This window comes from Camarhynchus parvulus, chromosome 14 (genome assembly GCF_901933205.1).
Source record: "Camarhynchus parvulus chromosome 14, STF_HiC, whole genome shotgun sequence".
Taxonomy (NCBI): Eukaryota; Metazoa; Chordata; class Aves; order Passeriformes; family Thraupidae; genus Camarhynchus; species Camarhynchus parvulus.
The window spans coordinates 4,240,010-4,260,260 of record NC_044584.1 but is presented as its reverse complement, the minus strand read 5'-3'; the positions used below and the strand labels follow the sequence as shown (position 1 = coordinate 4,260,260).

The window sequence follows — 20,251 nt, the reverse complement described above, 5'->3', positions numbered from 1 at the left end:
AGGTGACGCGCCGGAAGCGGCGCGGGCCGGGCGGGGCGGCCATGGAGCTCAGCGAGATGCTCTACAACAAGTCCGAGTACATCGAGACGGTGCGGGGCCGCGGGGAGCGGGGCTCGGGGGACCGCGGGGAGCGGGGGCGCGGGGCTCGGGGGGCCGCGGGGAGCGGGGAGCCGCGGGGCCCAGGACACCGGCCGTGACCGCCCGTTCTCCCCGCAGGCCTCCGGCAACAAGGTGAGCCGGCAGTCCGTGCTGTGCGGCAGCCAGAACATCGTCCTCAACGGCAAGGTGAGCGCCGGGCGGCGGCTGCCGTGTCCCCGGCGGTGCCCGCGGCACCCTGCGCTGCTCCCCGCAGCATCCCTGGCCTGGTACTAGCTGCCCGTGCTGCTTTCGTGCCCCGAGCAGCGCCGCCCTGCTCTGTGCCTAAGCCTGGTCTCTAATGCTCACTGGCATGACCAGCAGCACAAGTGGTCTCTCCAACCTCCTGCACTTTTGCTTTGTTGTCACTTTCCTTTTGACTGAAAGAATCGTCCCTAAAGTAAGGGAATCTTGCTGGAGTGCCCGGGCCTCGGCATGAGTGTGTGTAATAAGTGCCACCACAGGCGGCAAAGGGAGCGGGTTTAGCTGTGTGTCCTTCTGCAGACAATCGTTATGAACGACTGCATCATCCGCGGGGACCTGGCGAACGTGCGGGTGGGCCGGCACTGCGTGGTGAAGAGCCGCAGCGTCATCAGGCCGCCCTTCAAGAAGTTCAGCAAAGGGTAAGAGGCCCCTTCCTTTAGGGAGAGACCTGAAAAATCTGTCAGCTTGACTAATTCTTGTGTTCCGAGAACCCTGTTCCTTTTGCAGCAATTTGCAGAAATCATCTCTCAAACCTGCTTTTTCCTCAGATGCTGAGCTGTGCCTTGGGGGTTGGTGTTCCAGCCCTCTGTTGGATGGAAAGATAGATTAGAATAGCAAAGTGAAGAGCATGTTTCAGTTTCTGTGTGTTTATTCACAACATCTTCCTTCTCGTTTGGGCCATCCTTTAGGGAGGAGAAACCCAGAAACTGTTCTGTCTCCCTCAGCACCAGACCCACATCTGTTAATCCATCTAGGGATAGGAGACTCCGTGGGGTGATTCTGGATCTATAAGTGCCAGTTTGTTTGTTGGACACGTACAAATACTCTACTCTCCTGTTGCAGGGTGGCTTTCTTCCCTCTGCACATTGGTGACCATGTCTTCATAGAAGAGGACTGTGTTGTCAACGCGGCCCAGATCGGCTCCTATGTGCACATAGGCAAGAACTGTGTCATTGTGAGTGCCATTTCTGTATTTTCTGTGAACTCCTGCGTGCTGCTGAGGCCTTGTGACAGCAGCTGAGAGGTGTCTGCACCAGCTGGCTGGAGCAGCCTCACTGTCTCTGTGCTGTTCCTTCCTGCTCCTTGTCCTTCTCTGCAGGAAGCTGAGTTTTTAGGTTTACTTCTCTGAGGACAGCGTGTTCAGCTGCTGCTGGCTGCAAAATCCATCCCAAGTGTTGTCCCTGTGGCTAATGGGGTTGCCCAGGGGAGGCAGCCTGGCCACAGAGTACAAGTGGAATTGTGTTTCTGTGTAAATAAGACCAAATAGTCAAGGCTACTGTGTAGAGAAAGCCTTGCTGGTACTGCTTGACTGGAGTTTTTGGTGCCAATTTGAACATTGCAGTTGTACCTGTGCTAGCTGAAAGCAGGCAGACATTTTTCCTCAAAAAGAAAAGTTAATTTTGTTGGGAGGTCATTCAGTCAGGGTAAAGATTTATTCCTGTGATCTCTTATAAAGGATATGTTTTAAGCAATTAATCTTCCTGAAATTTAGATAACATATCAGTAATAATAAGAAAACCTCATGTTTATAGTGTTGTAAATATGAGTTTTTCCTGTTCTCTGTTTTAGGGACGTAGATGTGTTTTGAAAGACTGCTGCAAAATCTTAGACAACACAGTACTCCCTCCTGAAACTGTAGTTCCACCTTTCACTGTCTTCTCAGGCTGCCCAGGTATGCTCCCTCCATCTTCCCTTGCACAAAACTGCACGTAACATGGATGTTATTATTTTAAATGGGATTTCTATAACAAAGGTGCCCATTAGTATTTAGTACCTAAAAACAAAGTTACTGGGTACTTGCTGCACTGAAAAGCAGCACTTTTAACTTGTGAAACTCCCTGTTTTAGTGCATGTACACAGGTGGAACACGATGATTGATGGCCATGCTGTTCTTCTTCCAGGACTCTTCTCGGGGGAGCTCCCGGAATGCACCCAGGAGCTCATGATTGACGTTACCAAGAGCTATTACCAGAAGTTCTTGCCACTCACTCAGGTCTAGTAGCCCACAGGAGCGTTCTGGGGGTGGGCAGAGGGCTGCTGCTGCCCAGTGAGGCCAGACCCTGAGCCCCTGTGTGCCTGTGCCTCAGCTGGCCTGGCCAAGCAGTCCCTCGTGAAAGCTGCTGTGTCCTGTTCAAACTCTGTGTGCTCGTCCAGTGTACTCCATCCCACGTTGTCTGAGTTGTGCCTCTGAGTGTTCTGGAGCTGGGGAAGCTGAACGCCTGCCTTGGGGCAGCAGCTGGGAGTGAGGCAGGGCTGACACCTGCCTCAGCCTGTCTGCTCTGTTCTGTCCTAACCCAAAGCTAGGCTTAGGTTTGCTAGGCGCAGTCTCCATCCCAGCAGGGCTGTTCTGGGTGTGCTCTGGGCACTCTCCAGGGTTCATTAGACCTTTCCTTTGGCACAGTCCTTGCTGCCCGTGGGCCTGCATGCTGAGGTGCATGGCCTCTTCCTTTCTCCCTGGGATTCCCTCCAGGGTACATCATCCTGCTGTTGGCTTTAGGAGTTTTGGCTGACACTGACAGCTGTCTTTCTGTGCCTGACAGGATGTTCCTTAGCTTTTAGCTCCTGAAGCAGGCTGACCTCAGTCCTGTGCTCTCACCCCTCAGGGCTGGTGTTCTTGGGGTCAGTGCCACTTCCTGACTTAAAGAGCCAAAGGTCTTTGAAAAGAGGATTGCCATGTCACTCACAGAATTCAGTGCAGCAGAAAGTGGGTAATTAAAAGTGAGAGAATGCTGCAACTGTCCCCATTTATTACCCAGTGTCTGCCTTTGCAGAAAGCTCTTCTGTGCTTTTCTGCATTATGAAACTTAAGAATGACACTCAGACTTCTTAGAAAGAGTGAAGATTTCATTTTGGACATGTAGTAGAGCATGAATAGTTCTTGCTGAGAGCAGCTCTGAAAGTTGGAGGCATCTGATGCTTTGTACCTGAGTTCAGACAACTGGCTGCACACCAGTCTGCCTGCTCTGGTTGTGCTCTGTTAAAGCTTAGCCTAGTCCTGCTCTAGGTTTTAACCTGCATGTTGTAGTGTAGCAGCTGGGGGTTTAGGTGTGTGGTAGGTGTGTGGCTGTGATTGAGCAGCCCTGGAGCCTCAGCTGATCTATGTAGCAAATGCTGATACACCTTAGTAGCCAATAGCTGTGTGAGTACTAACGTGTGTAGTAGCTCCTGTGCATCCCGTGTAAAACCACTGACTGGTTTGTATTTTTACTGTACATAAATTAAAGCCTCTTCAGCTGTTCAAGTGACTTGTGACTCTTCAAACCAAACTAGATTGAGGTTCCTGCTGTGCCTGGGCTTGAGCCACAGTCCCTTGTTCTGTGACTGCTACAGGCTGTTCTGGTTGTCCTGTGCATTATAACGTGTAGTACAGGGTGAAATAGCTGCTTGCTCCCCCTGAGGGGCCCAAGAGGCCTCCTCTGTCGCAGGCTTGACAGGTTTGGGGCTTCTTGTGAGATTTCCTGCAAGTCAGGAGTTCAGAGCACTGCTTTGCTCCAGGGTGTCTCTGGCAGTGTCTGGCAGGAGTGGGGTGTCTGTGCTGTGTTGCTGTGTTGTCACCTCAAAGTTTCAACACCACATTGTGCATTTCACTGGGATCACTTGATCAGCAGCCACAGCAGCAGGGAGAGGAGTGGGAGAGGGGATGTGAGTTTGGGAGTGGGGGGGCAGCTGGAAAAGTCTGAGTGATGAATTTCCACAGCCCCTGAGAGCAGAGCTGTAGTGCATGAAGGGAATGGGACACCGCAATAACATGTTTCTTGGCCTGCTCTTCCTTCTAGCTGTCTGAGCTGACTCTTCTGCCTTAATTAAAACATCTTTTGTTGTCTTTGTTAAGGTGGCCTCTGGCAGGGCCTAAAACCAAGCCACCACTGAAGATCCCTAACACCCAGCATTGTTAACATTCCTTACACTGGCCACTTTCTCCTCCTGCCTCTGAAGTGTCCCTCTGACCTGGGCTCAGCTCTCCGCCTCTGCCAGTCTGGGAAGATGGAGTGTCAGTGTCCCAGCTCTGCAGGCAGCCTTCCATCCAGCGTGGTGCAGTAGAATGACGCAGGAGGCTGTAGCCTGAGGAGCTGCAGGAGTGGGGAAGCAGATCCTGCAGGGAGGGGAATGTTTTCTGTCAGGAATCTGTACAAACACTGAGCACTTCTAACCCCAAGTTGCTGTGTGGCTTCATTGATCGCTGTGTGCTTTGCTCGGCGTTGCTGACCAGGAGAGGCAGGGGGTGCTGCTGGATGTGAGGAGGTGCAGGGTCCCTGGGAGCACACACTCCCTGCCTGTGCTGCTGGTGGCTCGGCCTGCCAGGGCTGTGTGGGGAGGTCTCTCAGGCACCAGGCCAGTGGGGACCGTGCCTGCTTTGTGGGGAGCAGAATCCCCCGGGATGATCCAACCCTTGAGCTGTGGCTGTGGTGACCTGCAGGGCTCCTGGCCCTGTCCATGCACCGGGCTCCAGGACACCCTGGCACGGATGGCCCGTGCCTGTGGGTGAGGCTCGGCTGGGGCATCGGCTCAGCCTGCCGGGCAAAAGCACGGTGTATGCCGGCCACTGACGGTGTATGCTGGCCACTGACGGTGTATGCTGGCCACTAACATTGGTTCTCTGTTAGCCAGCGCTGAAAGAAACAGCTTCTGCTGATGGGGAAAGGAGGCAGACGATGTTCATTCCCTCAGCCATGGCACCGTGCATGTCAGGGAGCTGAGAGCAGGAGCCTGGGCTGAAGCTGCTGCTGCTGTGTGCTTGTGGGTCAGTTTGTCATTGGTGGTGGAGTTCAGGCATGGGAGCATCCCACGGTCACCTCTCCCGGCAAGGGGACCCAGGAGCCACCCCCGGGAGTGCCGGAGAGCCTGGCGTTGGGGGGACAGGGGGCAGCCCCTCAGAACTGCCGCACTGTCACCCGAGGGGCAGCAGCGTGGGGGTGTCCGTGTTATAAACACCGGCCCAAGGCCGGTTCCTGGCTACCTGCGGGAGTCCCGCTGGGAACCGCTGGACATGGGAGCCGCGGGAGCGGGCAGTGCCGCCGCAGGGCCTCTCCCGGGAAAATCCACGCCGGTGCAAATCCCGAGGGAATGAATGTCCTTGGAGAAGCGCCTCGTGCCCGCGCTCGGGGGTCCCGCGGGGCCGCGCTCGCCCCGGGGCTCGGCAGCGGGAGCGCGCATCGCGCGTCGGGCCGGCGGGAGCGCGCGCGCGACAGCAGCAGCCGCCGGCGCACGCGCACACGGCGCGCGTTGCGGGGGCGTGTCCGAGCGCGCCCGGCCCCGCCCCGCGGGTGCCTGTCTCCCTGGGCTCCCATGGTGCCCCGCGCGCCGCGTGGATTTTTAAATCGTGCGGCCAATGGGGAGCGGCCGCGCGCGGTAACGGCCCCGGCGCCGCCTTTGAATCGCGGCCGGAGCCAGCGAGCGGCCCAGCGCAGCGCAGCGCAGCCCGGCCCGCCGCGGCACCGGCACAGGCACCGGCACGGCACCGGCACAGCCACCGCCACCGGGCACCGGCACCCGCAGCTGCCCCGGTACGGGCACCCCGCACCCGCTGCTGCACCGGGACCCGCCGGTACAGGGACTCGGCACACCCAGCTCCACCGGTACCGAGACCCCCAGCTGCACCGCTGCAGGGACCCGGCACGTGCCGCTTCCCCGGCACCCACTGCTGCACCGGGACCCGCCGCTGCTTCGGTACCGGCCCCGGGACCCGCCGCCCTCCCGCAGCCGCTGTTTCGGTGCAGGCAGCCGGGGCCCGGCGGTGCCCCAGCGCGGACACAGCATGAGCGCGCCGGGCGGGAAGGCGGCGCGGCCGGCGGCGCTGGCGGAGCCGGCCCGGGCGGCAGCGGCGGCGGCGGCGGGGGGGAAGGAGGTGCCGAAGGTGCTCGTGGACCCGCGCACCCGGCGCAGCTTCGTGCGCGGGCGGTTCCTGGGCAAGGGCGGCTTCGCGCGGTGCTACGAGCTGGCCGAGGCCGAGACCCGGGAGGTGTTCGCGGGGAAGGTGGTGCCCAAGTCGCTGCTGGTGAAGCCGCACCAGAAGGAGAAGATGTCCATGGAGATCGCCATCCACCGCAGCCTCTCCCACCGCCACGTCGTCGGCTTCCAGGGCTTCTTCGAGGACGACGACTTTGTCTACGTCGTGCTGGAGCTCTGCCGCCGCAGGGTGAGGGGCCGGGGGGCGGGTGTCGGTGTCCCCGGGTACGGACTGTCCTTCCCTTCCCCGCGTCCTGCGGTACTGAGCTCCTCCTTGTCCCGCAACCCCCGCCCCCGTACTGACCCACCGTCCCCCGCAGTCGCTGCTGGAGCTGCACAAGCGGCGGAAGGCGCTGAGCGAGCCCGAGGTGCGGTACTACCTGCGGCAGACCATCCTGGGCTGCCAGTACCTGCACAGCCACCGCGTCATCCACCGCGACCTCAAGCTGGGCAACCTCTTCCTCAGCGATGACATGGAGGTGAAGATCGGTAAGTGGCAGAGACCCCAGCCCAGGGACCAGCCAGCCAGGGCATCTTGGTCATATCCCGTCTCCCTGTCCCTCCAGGTGACTTTGGCCTGGCCACCAAGGTAGAGTACGAGGGGGAGCGCAAGAAGACCCTGTGTGGGACGCCCAATTACATCGCCCCAGAGGTGCTGAGCAAGAAGGGGCATGGCTTGGAGGTGGACATCTGGTCCATTGGCTGCATCATGTGAGTCAAACTGCCTTTCAGAGGCCATGGGCATGGGCAATCCCTGTTCTGGTCTCCTTGGCCCCTCTGAGCTTCAGTGTGATCCAAAGCTCCAGGTCCCTGTCCCCACAGCGCTGAGTCCTGCTGCCAGGCAGCTCCCGACCTTCCCCAACTGAAATTTCCCTGCAGGGTGCTCGATCCCAGCTTCCCTTTCCAGGGGACAGGATCCAGGCACAGTACACGTAGCTGTCAGTGTGTCTAATGCTAAGCGTGTTCCCTCTGCCAGGAAAGCCCCTGGGTGTGCTAAGGACATGGTTGCTCCTATGCACAATCTGAGTCTCTTTTGCAAAACTGACACCCTTTTGTCTGGGAATGCCCAGGTACACTCTGCTGGTGGGGAAACCGCCTTTTGAGACTTCTTGTCTAAAGGATACATACATCCGGATCAAGAAGAACGAGTACACCATTCCCAAGGTATGCTGCTTCCCATGGAGCGTCTGTTTGGCTCACAGTGGTGCTTGGTGAACCTCCTGCTGCTGCCTCTGTGTCTGCCACTCTGTGGGCTCTCCATAGCAGGGCAGGGGCTCTCATGCTGGGGTGGTGTGAGCCTTGTGGGGAGCCAGCAGCTCCCTGCCCCCAGTCCAGCAAAAATCTGAGCTGGGCTGTTGGTGTGTGGGAGTGAATGGACATGGGCCAAGTCCATGAGGTCTGGGCAGGTTCCCAGCTCATCCCACTGCTGATGAGTTGGTGTTACTCCAGTCATTTGACCCCAGGCCTTGGGTGCTGTTAGGAGCCAGTTCTCTGTGCTAGCCAATTCAGCTTTCCCAGGCTTGTGTCCTGCTTGCCTGATGCAGCACTGGAGCTCTGCTCCAGGCAGAGCTTCCCTGGGCTGCAAACCCTGTTCATTTGTCACTAGTGCACGTTGTCCCTGACCCATCTCTAAACTCCACGTGTCCCTCAGCACATCAACCCTGTGGCTGCGAACCTCATCCAGAAGATGCTGAGGTCGGACCCTGCCATGCGCCCGACCATCGACGAGCTGCTGAACGACGAGTTCTTCACCTCGGGGTACCTGCCCAGCCGCCTGCCCACCAGCTGCCTCACCATCGCTCCCCGCTTCTCCCTGGCTCCCAGCAGCCTGGAGCTCGGCGGGCGGAAACCACTGACCGCGCTCAATAAAGGTAGGTGTGGGTGCCGGGGTGGGGCTGGGCACAGCCTGCCCGGCCTCCAGCAGCATCCACAACCTTCCGTGTGCCTCCCTCACATCATCTCCTGATCCTTATGGAAACTCAGAGCATTTGTGGTGAGGGGGCTCTCCCTGCTCTGCCCGGGATGAAGCAGTGCATTCGCTTCAGCTCTGTAAGGGGCTCAAACTGATGCCTGGGAAGTTCCATCAGAACACAAGGAAGACCTTCTCTCCTGTGCAGTGCCTGAGCACTGAACAGATTGCCTAGAGAGGGTGTGTGGAGTCTCCCTCACTGGAGATACTCCAGAATCCTCTGGACACATCCTGTGCTCTGGAGTTACCCTGCTCATGTCCCCCCGTGGTCCCTTCCTACATGAGCCATTCTGTGTGTCAGGTGTTGTCTGTACCTGGTGCCTTTGGAACCTCACCCTGGTCACGCCTCACAGTGTTGTCTCTCTGCCCAGGACTGGACAGCCCTGCCCAGGAGCCCTTGCCAGAGAAGGAGGAGGCGGCAGGGCTGCGGGAGGTGGGGGATGCTGTCAGCTGCCACCTGGCTGACATGTTGCAGCAGCTGACTGCAGTCAACGCAGCCAAGCCCTCAGAGCGAGTAGCAGTGAGGCAAGGTGAGCCTGGGGCAGCCCATGGGCCTCGTGGGGTGCACTGACTGTGGGAAATGTCTCCTAACAAGCTGCTTTCTTCCTGCAGAGGAAGCTGAGGACCCGGCCTGCATTCCCATCTTCTGGGTTAGCAAGTGGGTGGACTACTCGGATAAATATGGACTCGGTAAATACCATGGGTGGCAATGCTTCAGGCTTTCCTTGTGTCTGAGGGGGCTGGCAGAAGCCTGGGCTGGGACATTTCCTAGGCCTGGGTTTTTAACCACCTTATTCCACTGTGTGTGTCCAAGACCACTGCCAGGAATCTTACCAAATACCCTAGGAATCCAGAGCTGTGGTCACTAACCATCAGCCCTGGCCACTTTAATGTGGACAATGGTGTCTGTGCATGACCAAGCTCTTCCCAGCCTGCACAGGGATCATGGTGGCAGCAGAGGCTGGTTTTGAAGCAGCTGATGCAATAAGGGAGATGACAAGTCCAAAGGTGGAAAAGTGCCAGCCAGACCTCCCCAAAGAGCAGACCTGGCAGGGCCTTGGTGGGGTGGCTGTTAGGGAATCCCTGGGTGATAAAACATCTGCCTTGGTAGTTCCCACTGCTGGTGGTCCCCTGAGATTGGAGGTCTCATGGGGTTCCTTCTGGGCAGGTTACCAGCTCTGTGACAACAGCGTTGGGGTTCTCTTCAATGACTCCACTCGGCTCATCATGTACAACGATGGGGACAACCTGCAGTACATTGAGCAGAACAACACAGAGTCCTACTTCACTGTGAGGTCCTACCCCTCTGCCCTCAACAAGAAGGTCAGTCCTGGGGACAGGAGCCCTGGCTGGGGGTGGTGAGACTCCTGCCACCCTTAGGCTTTGATGGCAGGGTGGGTTCCAGGCAGAAACATTTATTGGAGGCCACTGGCACTTTGCAGGCTTCCTCTAGCTGGTGACACATGGGCCCAAGGACAGACACTAGGAGCTCTAGCTGCTATGTGAGGCTCATTTATGAGCAGCTAAGTCCTCACAAGACGTCCATGTACAAAGTGTTCAGCAAAGCAAGTCTGATATGTCACAGTCAGAGTTAACTTTGAGGATTTCCACAAGATTTTGCTGTGACACCTCAAGCTCTGAAAGACGCAAGGAGGGTTTGGGACTGTGCTCCCCCTCCCCGTGCCTGGGGTCACCCTCAGCCCTCACAGCCCATCCCTTTTGCAGATAACACTACTGAAGTACTTCCGGAATTACATGAGTGAGCACTTGCTGAAGGCGGGGGCGAACATCACGCCACGGGAAGGGGACGAGCTGGCCCGACTGCCCTACCTGTGCACCTGGTTCCGGACCCGCAGCGCCATCATCCTGCACCTCAGCAACGGCACTGTGCAGATCAACTTCTTCCAGGTGAGGCTCTTTGCAGGGCCGTGGCTCTGGCTGCACATGGTGCTGTTTGGATGGTGGCGGGAGGGGATGACCTGAGCCAAGGCTGTGCCCAGGGAGCCCGGCACTGGGAGCTGTCTGTGCTGGTACCTAAAGCCCCCAGAGCACCCTCACTTGTGAAGGGCTGTGCTCTGGAGCAGCAGGCTGGCTGCTGCAGCCAGCTGTTGCCCTTTGCTGCACTCTGAAGGAATTTTGGAGGGACCTCATCACATGCTCTGGGTGCTGCTCATCGAGAGGAAATGCTGCCCCAAGGAGCACAGTGCTCAGTGAGCGTGTGTTCTCTCCCCCCAGGACCACACCAAGGTCATCCTGTGCCCTCTCATGGCTGCTGTGACATACATAGATGAGAAACGGGACTTCCGCACGTACAAGCTGAGCCTGATCGAGGAGCACGGCTGCTGCCGGGAGCTGGCCAGCCGCCTGCGCTACGCCCGCACCATGGTGGAGAAGCTCCTCAGCTCCAAGTCTGGCTCGGGCCGGGTGAAATCTTCCTCCTAGACCTTGTTCTTGCTGGACTCGACATCGGTGCCAAACTGCCCAGCTGTGGAGGGAGAGGTCTGGCAGCTTCCCTCCCGTGACCCGGCTGGGTTCCCACTCCTGGGTATGGGCTCATTGCCCCGAGGAAGCCCTGCTGCTGTGGGAATGGTGTTGTTCACTGACTGGTGCCCAAAGGTTTCTTGCTTCCTGCTCCTAACAAAGTGTATTTTTAATTCCCTACCTAGTCTGTTTTTATAATTTCCCAAAGCCAAAAACCCAGCTCCAAACCAGCCCTCTTGTTTGAGGTGCCTGGGGCTGCTCTTGAGAGAGCAGAGCTGGCAGCGAGGTGTCTGTACATGGCTGTGCCCATGCTCTGGGCTTCGTTTCCTCTGGTAGAAGCTCAGGTAAGGTATTGAGCAAGCCCGGGGTGAGATTTGAGCAATCAGCCTTTCAATGCTGAAACTCCATGAAACCTCAACTTTTGTATATTTCATAACTTGAATAAAGATTGTTTAACAGCATCCAGGCTGTTTCACTTCCCTTTGCCTTGCTGAGAAAGGGGGCAGCACTGCTCTGGCTTCCCCTCTGAATGAGACATCCTCTTATCCTTGGCCTGGGCTTGCCTCTTCCTTGGCTCCATGACTAATTATGGCTAAAGAATCAGCACAAGTCCTCTCGGGCAGCAGGAGCCCAGTGCCCTGCCTGTGTTGTTCTCCCACCACTGCTCCCTGCCAGCAACTAGAGGTGCTCTTAGGCTAGTTTGTTTTTATAAGCAGGACAAGCTTTAGTTTTTGTTTTTTAATTTTTTTATAACATTCTGTAAAAATATATTCTGAAAAGAAATGTGGTACAAACCCTGTTACTTGTGTAACAAAATCCCACACCCCAGTACACAGAGGAATCAAACTATACAGAATTATTGTTGTTCCACAGAGGAGCTTTGCTGTGGGGCTCTCTGTGTCCATGGGCTCAGCTGGTGCTGGAGGCTGGCTCGAAGGGCCCACATGCCCGTGGGCATGCCATGAACCAGAGCACCCATGGGCTACCTGCCCTGGGCAGCAGGAGAGGCTGGGGGAGCTGCAGGCATAGGCCTGTCTTTGAGAGAAGGATCCTGGGAGCAAAGAACTCCCTCCTTTGTGCCCAGAGACAACTGCTCCTGGACTGCTGTGCCACCAGGCCTGGCACAGGTACAGGCTGCTGGGGCCCCTAAGGGAGAGAGCTGCTCTGAGCCCAGCTGAGATTCACACCTCCATGGCGGGGCTGTGCCCCCACAGCCCAGTGCCACGGGCAGGTCCCGGCCCCAGGGTGGCTGCTGGGCCTGGCCTGGCCAGCACAGCCCTCCTGTGGCTGAGGGGCAGCTCTGGTGTCAGGACTGGGGGCCTGCTCCTGGGCACAGCTCAAGGACCTGCATCCCCTGGCACAGGAGAGAACCCAAGGCACAAATCTTTCTGTCCCTGGTGGATGTCCCCCAGCGCCATTGGCAGCCTGAGGGCGTCGCTGCGCCAGGGCCCCACTGTGAAAACACAACGTGTTTTCCTCTTTCTTCTCTAAGCACTGTGTCCACCTGAGATGTCTTTGTTTTCAGACCCAAATGCTTTCACATCTGTCTGACTGTGAGTTTGACTCAAACACTGAGTCTGACTGCGTGTGCTGGCAGTGTTGGTTGCCCAGAGGGTCCCCCAGGTGAGAGCACGGTGCTGCCTGGTGCCCAGCCCGCTGAGCCCTCGCCTGGCTGGCAGCAGGACACCGATAGATGGCCCGGGCGGGGAACAGCGGCCACAGGCTTGGGCCTGACCCACGGCCCTCGGGCCTGACCCACGGCCCTCGGGCCTGACCCGTGGCTCTCGGGCCTGACCCGTGACGGCCCTCGGGCCTGACCCGTGGCTCTCGGGTATGACCTGCAGCCCTCGGGCCTGACCCGTGGCTCTCGGGCCTGACCCGCGGCCCTCAGGCATGATCCATGGCCCTCGGGCATGACCTGCAGCCCTCAGGCGCCGTCGCCCCTCAGGCCCTGGCAGTAGTAGGAGTGGAAGGTGCGCTCATGGGCGCAGACCCGCATGGCCCCGTGCGTGTGCAGCAGCAGCCGCGGGAAGCGGGAGGTGAAGTACTCCACGAAGCCCTCAGGGACGGAGCCCAGGGCCACCCGCACATCAGCCGGCAGCTCGTGGTAGTGGTGCTTCTGCAGGAGAGAGGGTGACGTGAGAGAGGACGGGGACAGTGGGGTGGCAGGGCCACGGGGCAGCTGGGTGGCTGTACCTTGTTCCTCATGGCCCGCAGCAGGTCACGCACTGACCCCCCCTTGTAGGTGCGGAACTTCCTCAGGTCTGGAGACAGCAGGAGAGACACGGAGTGAGGGGGGACACAGCAGGGTGGGGGCTGCCACAGCCCCTGTAGCGCCAGCCCCAGCCCTGCTGCGCTGTGGCCTCCCAAGGAAGGGCTGCCACCTTTACCTGCCCCGCTTTTTGGTTCCTGGGCACAAGCAGCTGCCTGCTGGCCAGTAAAAGCACCAGCCCTTGGAGCCCCAGTCCCAAACTGCTTCACTGGACCCAGTGATGAGCCTGGCCCCTCCATGCTCACCCATCTGAAGCGGGAGGGAGATGTGCATCCTCCAGTTGGTCCGCACCACCGCCCGTCCCCCTGATTCCAGGGCTGAGACGATGGGCCCCTCGGCTGGCTCCTTCTCCACACGGTCACTGACGTCCTATGCGCCCAAGAGGTGAGTATGGCACTGCCCCTGCTCTGCACGAGGTGGGACAGAGAGCCAGGGACCCCCCACCCCTCCTAAGAGTAGCTCACAAGGAGCATGTTGACCTAAATGCAGCAGTTTCAAGCACGTTTTTCAGTGCACACCTGCGTTCACTGTTGGTGGGACAGCACAGGCTCACCTGGAAGAACTGCAGCTGCTTCTCCTGACTCCAGAAAAAGGGATGCACAAGGACCACAGGGGCCGAGGGCCGGCGCTGGGGCTCGGAGCTGATCATCGCCACAATCAGCTCCCTCGCAACGAGTTTGTCTGGGGGTGAAGCAGAACAGCAGCGAGCTCGCCCCTGCGCCAGGAGAGGGAGCTGCCCTCAGGCCGGAGCCTCCCGCGGTGCGGGGCCATGGGGACGGGTCTCACCGTGAGCCTCCTCCTGCAGGCAGCTCAGCTGGTAGCAACCCGCCAGGATGTTGGCCTGGCGCCGCAGGCTGTCCCCAAAGGGGTGCTGGCCCCCCGACACCACGTAATAGAAGATGCACCCGGCTGAGAAGATGTCCACAGCACTGGTCTGCAAAACACGGGGGCACGTGGGACCCTCAGGCAAAGGGCGAGGAAACCTTTACCTGCCACTTTTCTGTCCTTTCATGTGGCCAATTGGCCCTTGGCTGCAGAGCTGCTGGAAAATGCATTGCATGGGGCTCCTGCTCTGCTACCTGTGCTCAGGGAGCCCCATCTCCCCAGGTCACCAACAGAGAAAGGGTTTCCAGAGGCACAGCCAGAACTCAGGACTCCACAGCCCAATGGACACGCAGGGGCTGCTGGTGTCCCACCAGCAGGTAAACAGACACCAGTATGAGCCCCAGCACTGCCCTGCCCAGGATCAGTGCAGCAGCTGCTTCCAGTGGGAATGAGATCCCCAGTTCTGAAGAGAGGAGAAGCATGACCTTGGCAGTATCTCACAGCCCCTCCAACCTCCCCACCCCAAATTTCTGAGGACTAATGGAGCCTAATGAGACACCTGTGCAGAACACAGCTGGGCACTGTCCCACAAGGGCAGGGGCACGGGGACAGCTCTAGCAAGGAGCACAGTGCCTGTGTCTGGGCTGGCTCTGGCTCATGGAGCTCTCATCTTAATTGTGCACCCCAGCAATGTGACCTGGGGACACCACCACCATGGGGGACACTGCCACAATGGGCCCAAGGAGCACCCGGGGCAGGGGTGGCCACGGCTCACTGACAGGGTTCTCCTTCGGGGCCTCCTGCAGCACCTCGGGCGCGATCCAGCCCTCAGTGCCGGGGATCCCGGAGCGGAGGCTGAAGCTCTGCCGGCCCCCCTGAAGCTTCTTGCAAAGGCCGAAGTCGGAGATGACGGCGCGGATCTGCCCGTGGCAGTTCGGGACAGAGATGAGGATGTTACAGGGCTTCAGGTCACGGTGCACTGCAAGTGAGAGGCTGTGGTGTCAACTGGCAGGGCTGGAGCAAACAGGGCTCTGCCACAGCCCCATGTGCTGCTGACCCCCACAGCCACTGCCCAAACCCCGCAGCATCTGCTGAGGAGGGGCTGCAGAGGGGACTGCTGGCCCTTACCGATGCTGAGGGAGTGCAGGTGGGCCAGCCCCGACATGGTCTGACGCAGCACGGACACCGGGTCCAGCCCACGGCGCTCGAAGCTGGGGCTCTCCACGTACTGCAACCACACAGGAGGAGAGGAACTAAGCCTGGTTTACTGGGCAAAGGCAAGCTGGCTGGAGAGACAGCCACCCCAGCGTGATGGGGGCGATGGAAAGGAGCCCCTGTAGAGGCAGTTTGTGCCCAAGGCTGGTGTCTGCAGGGCTCCCAGGCCCGGCTCACCTCCTGCAGCGTGGCGGAGCACAGCTCAATGGCGATGTAGTGGAACTGCCGGTCCCGCTCCGTGCAGAAGTAGCGCACCACGTGCGGATGCTCGTCGGACTCCCGCAGCAGCCGCACCTCGCGGTCCAGCAGGTGCACACACTCGGGCAGGAGGCGCTTCACGGCCACACTGCGGCCCTCGAACTGCCCCCTGTGCACAGAGTGCCCGTGTGCCCGTGTGCAGCAGGGCCCGGCTCACACACAGGGTCCCCAGCATGCTGTACCCACACTGCTGCACCCCAAAGCCTTGTCACATCACCGACAGCAATCTTCCCAGTGTAAGCTGGGAAATGGAGGGTCTCAATTTCGTAGGAAAATGACATCCCTCACTTTTTCTGTGTTCAGTGCTGGAAAAGGGCCTGAGCTAGAGCCTAGGAACCGTGTGAGGGGCCAGAGCAGGTGCAGGCAGGCAGGGAGGGGGTGCAAGGGGGACCTGCCCCGTGTACCCAGTGCCTCGTCAATGAGGGCCACAAACCCAGCTCCAGGATGGGTGGGATGAGGACCAGAAGAAGGTGAAGTGGATGAGCTCTCAAAAGTCCCTGAACCAGTGGCCACCACCCTGAGCTGCCTTGTCGCTATCCCTGTGGCTCCCAGGGAGAAAGGGAGCAGAGTGTGGGCAGGCACCCAGTGTCACCCACCTGAAGACAAAGGTTCCTCCAGCTCCATGGCCCAGCACATCTTTGGGGTTAAAAGAAACTTTCCCAACTACAACCAGGTCTGGTTCTGCATCTGCAATGGAGAGAAGACAGCTGTCTTCCAGCCTCCAAGCATTAGTTTTGTATGGAGGACACCTGTTTCTCTATTCATCTGGCCATTTCTTGGGCCCTACTCTTATGTAGCCCATGCTTATCCAGCAGCAGATCTGGCATCTCCTCCCATCCCAGGTGGGCTGCAGCCCTCTCATCTGTGGGCATCCCTGCAGCTGCTCTGGGTGCTGGCATCTCTGGACAGCAGCCCCCACAGCCTGCCCATTCCCCCTGCACCCACCTTCAGCAGCCACTGGGACAGCTGGCTCTGGGCTGACTGTCCCGTTAGCCGGGTCCTTCAGGCAGGCAGAGGGGCTGGAGCTCTGTGAGAGCTCTGAGGCACTTCCCTGGCTCAGCTCCAGCTCCCCTGGGCTCCTCAGGGATGCCCTCCCTGGAGACTCGGCCCAAGAGCAGCATCTCCTGCTGCTGCTGCAGGAGCTGTATCTGCTCCTCCAGCTGCTGCTGCTGAGCCACATGCTGCCGCTGCAGCTTCTGGAACATAAACCACGGGAATACTCAGAGCCTGGAGCCACGCTGGGGCGTTGGCTCCGTGTCCCTCTCCCTCCACCAGCAGCACTCACCACGAGCAGCAGGAGCAGGATTCCCCCGCCCAGCAGAGCCGTGCCAACGGCAGCCATCACCAGGTCCCAGGTGCCAGACTCGGGGTACACCTCCAGCTGCTCCCCCGGCGCGGGGTCTGGCTGGAGCTGCCCCTCGCTGCGGACAGCTGGCTCCTCGGGGCTGCTCGGGGCCAGGAACTGCAACACACACCCAGGGCTGGCTGAGGCACAGACCGCAGGGCACTTGGCTTTGGGACTTCCTTCCTGTCCTGTCCCATGCTGGGCACCCACTGTCCACCGCAAGCAGCACAGACCCCTCAGTGACCCAGCACCCTTCACCACTCACATCGTCGAACACAGTCCTGCTGGGAGGAGCCCTGGGGATGATGGTTTCCGTGGTTTTCCTCAGGTTCTCTGGGAAGGCTCGCAGCATCGTGGTGTGGACCAAAGGAGGCAGCTCATGGTGCCCTGTGGCAGGAGGGGAACAGAGACAACCCTCAGTTCACCTCTTGGTTTCAGCATCCATCCTTTGCCAGCAGCCCTGGCTCTCCTGGAGTAGTGGGTTGCTTCTCATGGGACCCCCAGCATGGGTAACTGTGAGCCCTGCTTCAAAGGGTCCATGCTCACCCCTGCACGGGGTGTCTGGCAGTCACTCTTGGGGAGAGGACAAGGATGGGCTGAAAGGAGTCCCAAGGGGGAGGGGACACAAGGAGGGGCTGAAAGGAGTCCCAAGCCAGCATTACCCCAGCCCAAGGTGACTCAGCCTAAATCCCATTCACCCCACTGGGCAGAGCAGGTCAGCCCATTGCCCCTAAAGCACAGCAGCAGCTCGAGGTGTTCCCTGCCAGGCACCGTCTGGGAGCCAGGACATGGGTGAGTCTGTGCCTACCACTGCTCCGCACCTATGAGGAGCCACTGGTTGGGAGGTGAGGCGATGCTGCCCTGTGGGTACTTGACGTCCGTGCTGGGCGTGATCTCGCACTCCCCGGACTCCCTCATGGTCACCTCGTCCGTGGTGGGGCCGTCGATCCTGGCCAGCGTGATGCCCTGGGGCTGGGGATGTGGCAGCTCATGGGGCACCAGGCGGCCGGATGCGCCGTGGTGGCTCCAGCAGGGCAGAGGGGACACTCACCACCAGCGCCACACTGCCGTGCACCAGGGAGGTCACAGCATAGAAGCTGGCGGCGTGCTTCCCCACGTAGAGCGCCGGCCTGCAGGGCAAGGACAAGCATCACCTTCCATCTGCCACGGACCAGGGTGGCCGAGCACGGGGAGCACAAATGCCACCGGCTGCCACCGCCCAGGAACCACCTACAGCAGCTGGGTCTTGGTGGCAGCGAAGTCCTTGACGGACTGGTAGCTCCACTTGAGGACGTGGATGTCCTGTGACTGGAAGGTCAGATAGCGCAGGGTCTCCATGGCCAGGTTGAGGTGGGGCAGGCGGCGCAGGCTGTCCTGGTGCCACAGGTAGATGCCAACCACAGGTGAGCCGTAGTTCTGTGCCCACAGGACCTCCCCGCTCTCCTTGTCCAGGGTCACCACGAGCCCGTCCCCGCTTGAGGCCAAGTGTGCCATTTCTGCAGAGAGCCAGAGGCATGAGGGATGCAGCACTTCGGCTGTGTCTCCTCTGGTCACCCTCAGTTCTGCCACTGGCCCTGGGCTGCTGCCTGTTCTCCCCAGCAATGGGCACAGCTGAGACCTGCTGGCCCTGGCACTGTCACCCCAGGCCCCTGCACGGCCAGAGTCCTGCTGCTGTGGGCACTGGGGAGCTGTGTGCCATGACTGCCACGGCTCCTGCGGCTGCTGCAGTTGCACTCACTGTAGTGGTAGGACTCCTCACAGAGCGGGGCCGAGTACTCAGAGAAGGTGGCATTCCAGCGCAGCTCCCGTGACTTGGTGTCATACATGGTGATGACATACTCTGGGGACAGGAGCAGGGCACGAGGTCACCTCCAGTGCCCCATTCCTGGCACCAGGCAGTCGATGGGGGCACTTACGGGTCCGTCCGATGTAGAGCAAGGGGCTGGATGGGCACAGACCATCCCAGGCCTCTGTTGAGAGGGTGGTCTGCTTCTCCCCTGACTTGGGGTCCACAATGAACCAGCTGTCCTGCTTCTTCCCTGAGAGGAAAATGCCTTCTTTGTAAGCCCCCGCAGCCCCCTGTCCCCAGGAGCTCCCTGTGAGCCCTGCCTGTGGCCCTGCACAGCTCCTGGAGCCCGGGCAGCGCTGTCCTGCACACCCCAGCACTCCGTACCGGTGTAGAGCACCCCGTCTGAGCCGCGGCACGGCGAGGACTGCACCAGCTCCGGGATGGTGAACGGCAGCTTCTGCAACACAGGGGCAGGGCAGGGTCACCTCTGCAGCCCAGGGCACCCCAGGGGCTCACAGCATGCCCACAGCACCACAGCCCTACCGACCATCAAGCCTTCTTTGTTCTTTCCTCCCAGGATATACAGGCTGCCATCATTGGGGTCTGGAAGGAATGCTGGCCTGGGAAGCACAAGAGAAGGATAAAACGTGAGCCACCTCCTGCCCTAGGCGCCTCCAAGGACACAGAATGGCTACACTGCAGAATCCCCTCTAGCAGTTTGCTCCGGGGTGAGTCCCTGCAGGACTTGACCTTTCCTGGGCACCTGCAGCACTGGATTTGGCAGGAGATAAATCCCACTCTGGTCAGTCCTGGGACTTCCCACAGCCACACAGTGTGCATCCACCAGGCCGGTGGATGCCCTGCCTGTCTCAAGGAGCTCTTGCTGCCCCGCCTGCCCCTGAGCTTTCAGGGGGATTTCCCTCTATTTCTCTCCATGCTGGTGTGTGCAGTTGAGCTGAGAGCTCCTTGGCTGTGCAGCAGGTGCCAGCTCCTCCTCATCACCATGTGCCAGCACCAGGAACAGGGTAAGGTGATGCCACGGCATGGGCTGGGCATTTCATTTCTCTGTGGTTCCCCTTTCCTGCTGTTGCTCCATCAGTTATCAGGGAGTCTCCTGCACTGCCCAGTGGGGGTGACACTCACTCTGCCACATAGACCGGCACCTGCAGAATGGGATCTGAAACAGAGAGTGAGAGGCCACATCAGCAGCGCTCCTGTGAGTGGGACAGCACAACAGCACTGTTTACCCAGCGTGGCACTGTCACCCAGCCCAGCCACGCAGCCTGTTTGCCTTTCAGAGCCAAAAGAGACACCAATGGCAGATGTTCATCCATGCCTGGGGCCGGGGCTGGCAGTGCACCCCAGGCTGGAGGCACTGGCAGCCCAGAGCCCATCCAGCAAGAGCCAGGCCACGGGAGCATTCCCAAACCCCAAATATGCTCCAGGAGCTAGGCTGTAAGCAAATGCCCCCCAGTCACTACTCACCATCCTTCAGGGTCCACTTGATGTCCCCTGTGCTCTTGCTGACGGCGTGGAGGTTCCCATCCAGTGTGGAGATGAAGAGCAGCGTTTCTGGGACAGTCACAGCACCGCCTTTGAGGCTCTAGGACAGACACACCATCCTCAAGAGATCAGCCAGAGTTGGGAACAATCCCCCAGCCCAGCTCCTCTGCGCAGCTCAGCTCCTGGGGCAGCTGCACCCTCAGTGACCGGCACCACCCGCACCTACAGCCCCTGGCTCCCCTGGCTCACATCCCACCAGAGCCATCCTGGGGCTGGGGCAGCCTTCCCTCTCCCTCCTCTCCCTGGAAC

The 20,251-nt window shown here is 59.5% G+C and overlaps 3 protein-coding genes across 3 annotated transcripts; 2 read left to right on the top strand and 1 right to left on the bottom strand.

The window, feature by feature from the left end:
• The first annotated feature begins 1 nt into the window (after position 1).
• DCTN5 (dynactin subunit 5) lies at positions 2-4,495 on the top strand. Its single transcript, XM_030958229.1, has 7 exons — positions 2-89; positions 217-285; positions 640-758; positions 1,183-1,294; positions 1,909-2,011; positions 2,241-2,332; positions 4,172-4,495. The coding sequence occupies exons 1-7, from the start codon at positions 42-44 to the stop codon at positions 4,190-4,192; spliced, it is 564 nt and encodes a 187-aa protein (XP_030814089.1). The 5' UTR covers positions 2-41; the 3' UTR covers positions 4,193-4,495.
• Positions 4,496-5,703: 1,208 nt separating this feature from the next.
• Positions 5,704-11,196, top strand: PLK1 (polo like kinase 1). Its single transcript, XM_030958534.1, has 10 exons — positions 5,704-6,475; positions 6,606-6,774; positions 6,852-6,996; positions 7,356-7,449; positions 7,937-8,156; positions 8,626-8,784; positions 8,867-8,944; positions 9,423-9,577; positions 9,980-10,162; positions 10,490-11,196. The coding sequence occupies exons 1-10, from the start codon at positions 6,095-6,097 to the stop codon at positions 10,694-10,696; spliced, it is 1,791 nt and encodes a 596-aa protein (XP_030814394.1). The 5' UTR covers positions 5,704-6,094; the 3' UTR covers positions 10,697-11,196.
• Positions 11,197-11,529: 333 nt separating this feature from the next.
• On the bottom strand, positions 11,530-20,035 carry ERN2 (endoplasmic reticulum to nucleus signaling 2). Its single transcript, XM_030958539.1, is given in 21 exon segments — positions 11,530-12,854; positions 12,932-12,999; positions 13,253-13,376; positions 13,561-13,688; positions 13,794-13,941; positions 14,612-14,811; positions 14,961-15,060; positions 15,225-15,414; positions 15,902-15,992; positions 16,251-16,374; positions 16,376-16,501; positions 16,591-16,767; positions 16,916-17,037; positions 17,472-17,622; positions 17,702-17,780; positions 17,885-18,146; positions 18,389-18,490; positions 18,567-18,689; positions 18,824-18,896; positions 18,987-19,616; positions 19,925-20,035. Coding segments are annotated over 20 exon segments (2,583 nt in total). The 5' UTR covers positions 18,990-19,616; positions 19,925-20,035; the 3' UTR covers positions 11,530-12,662.
• Between the last annotated feature and the right edge of the window lie 216 nt (positions 20,036-20,251).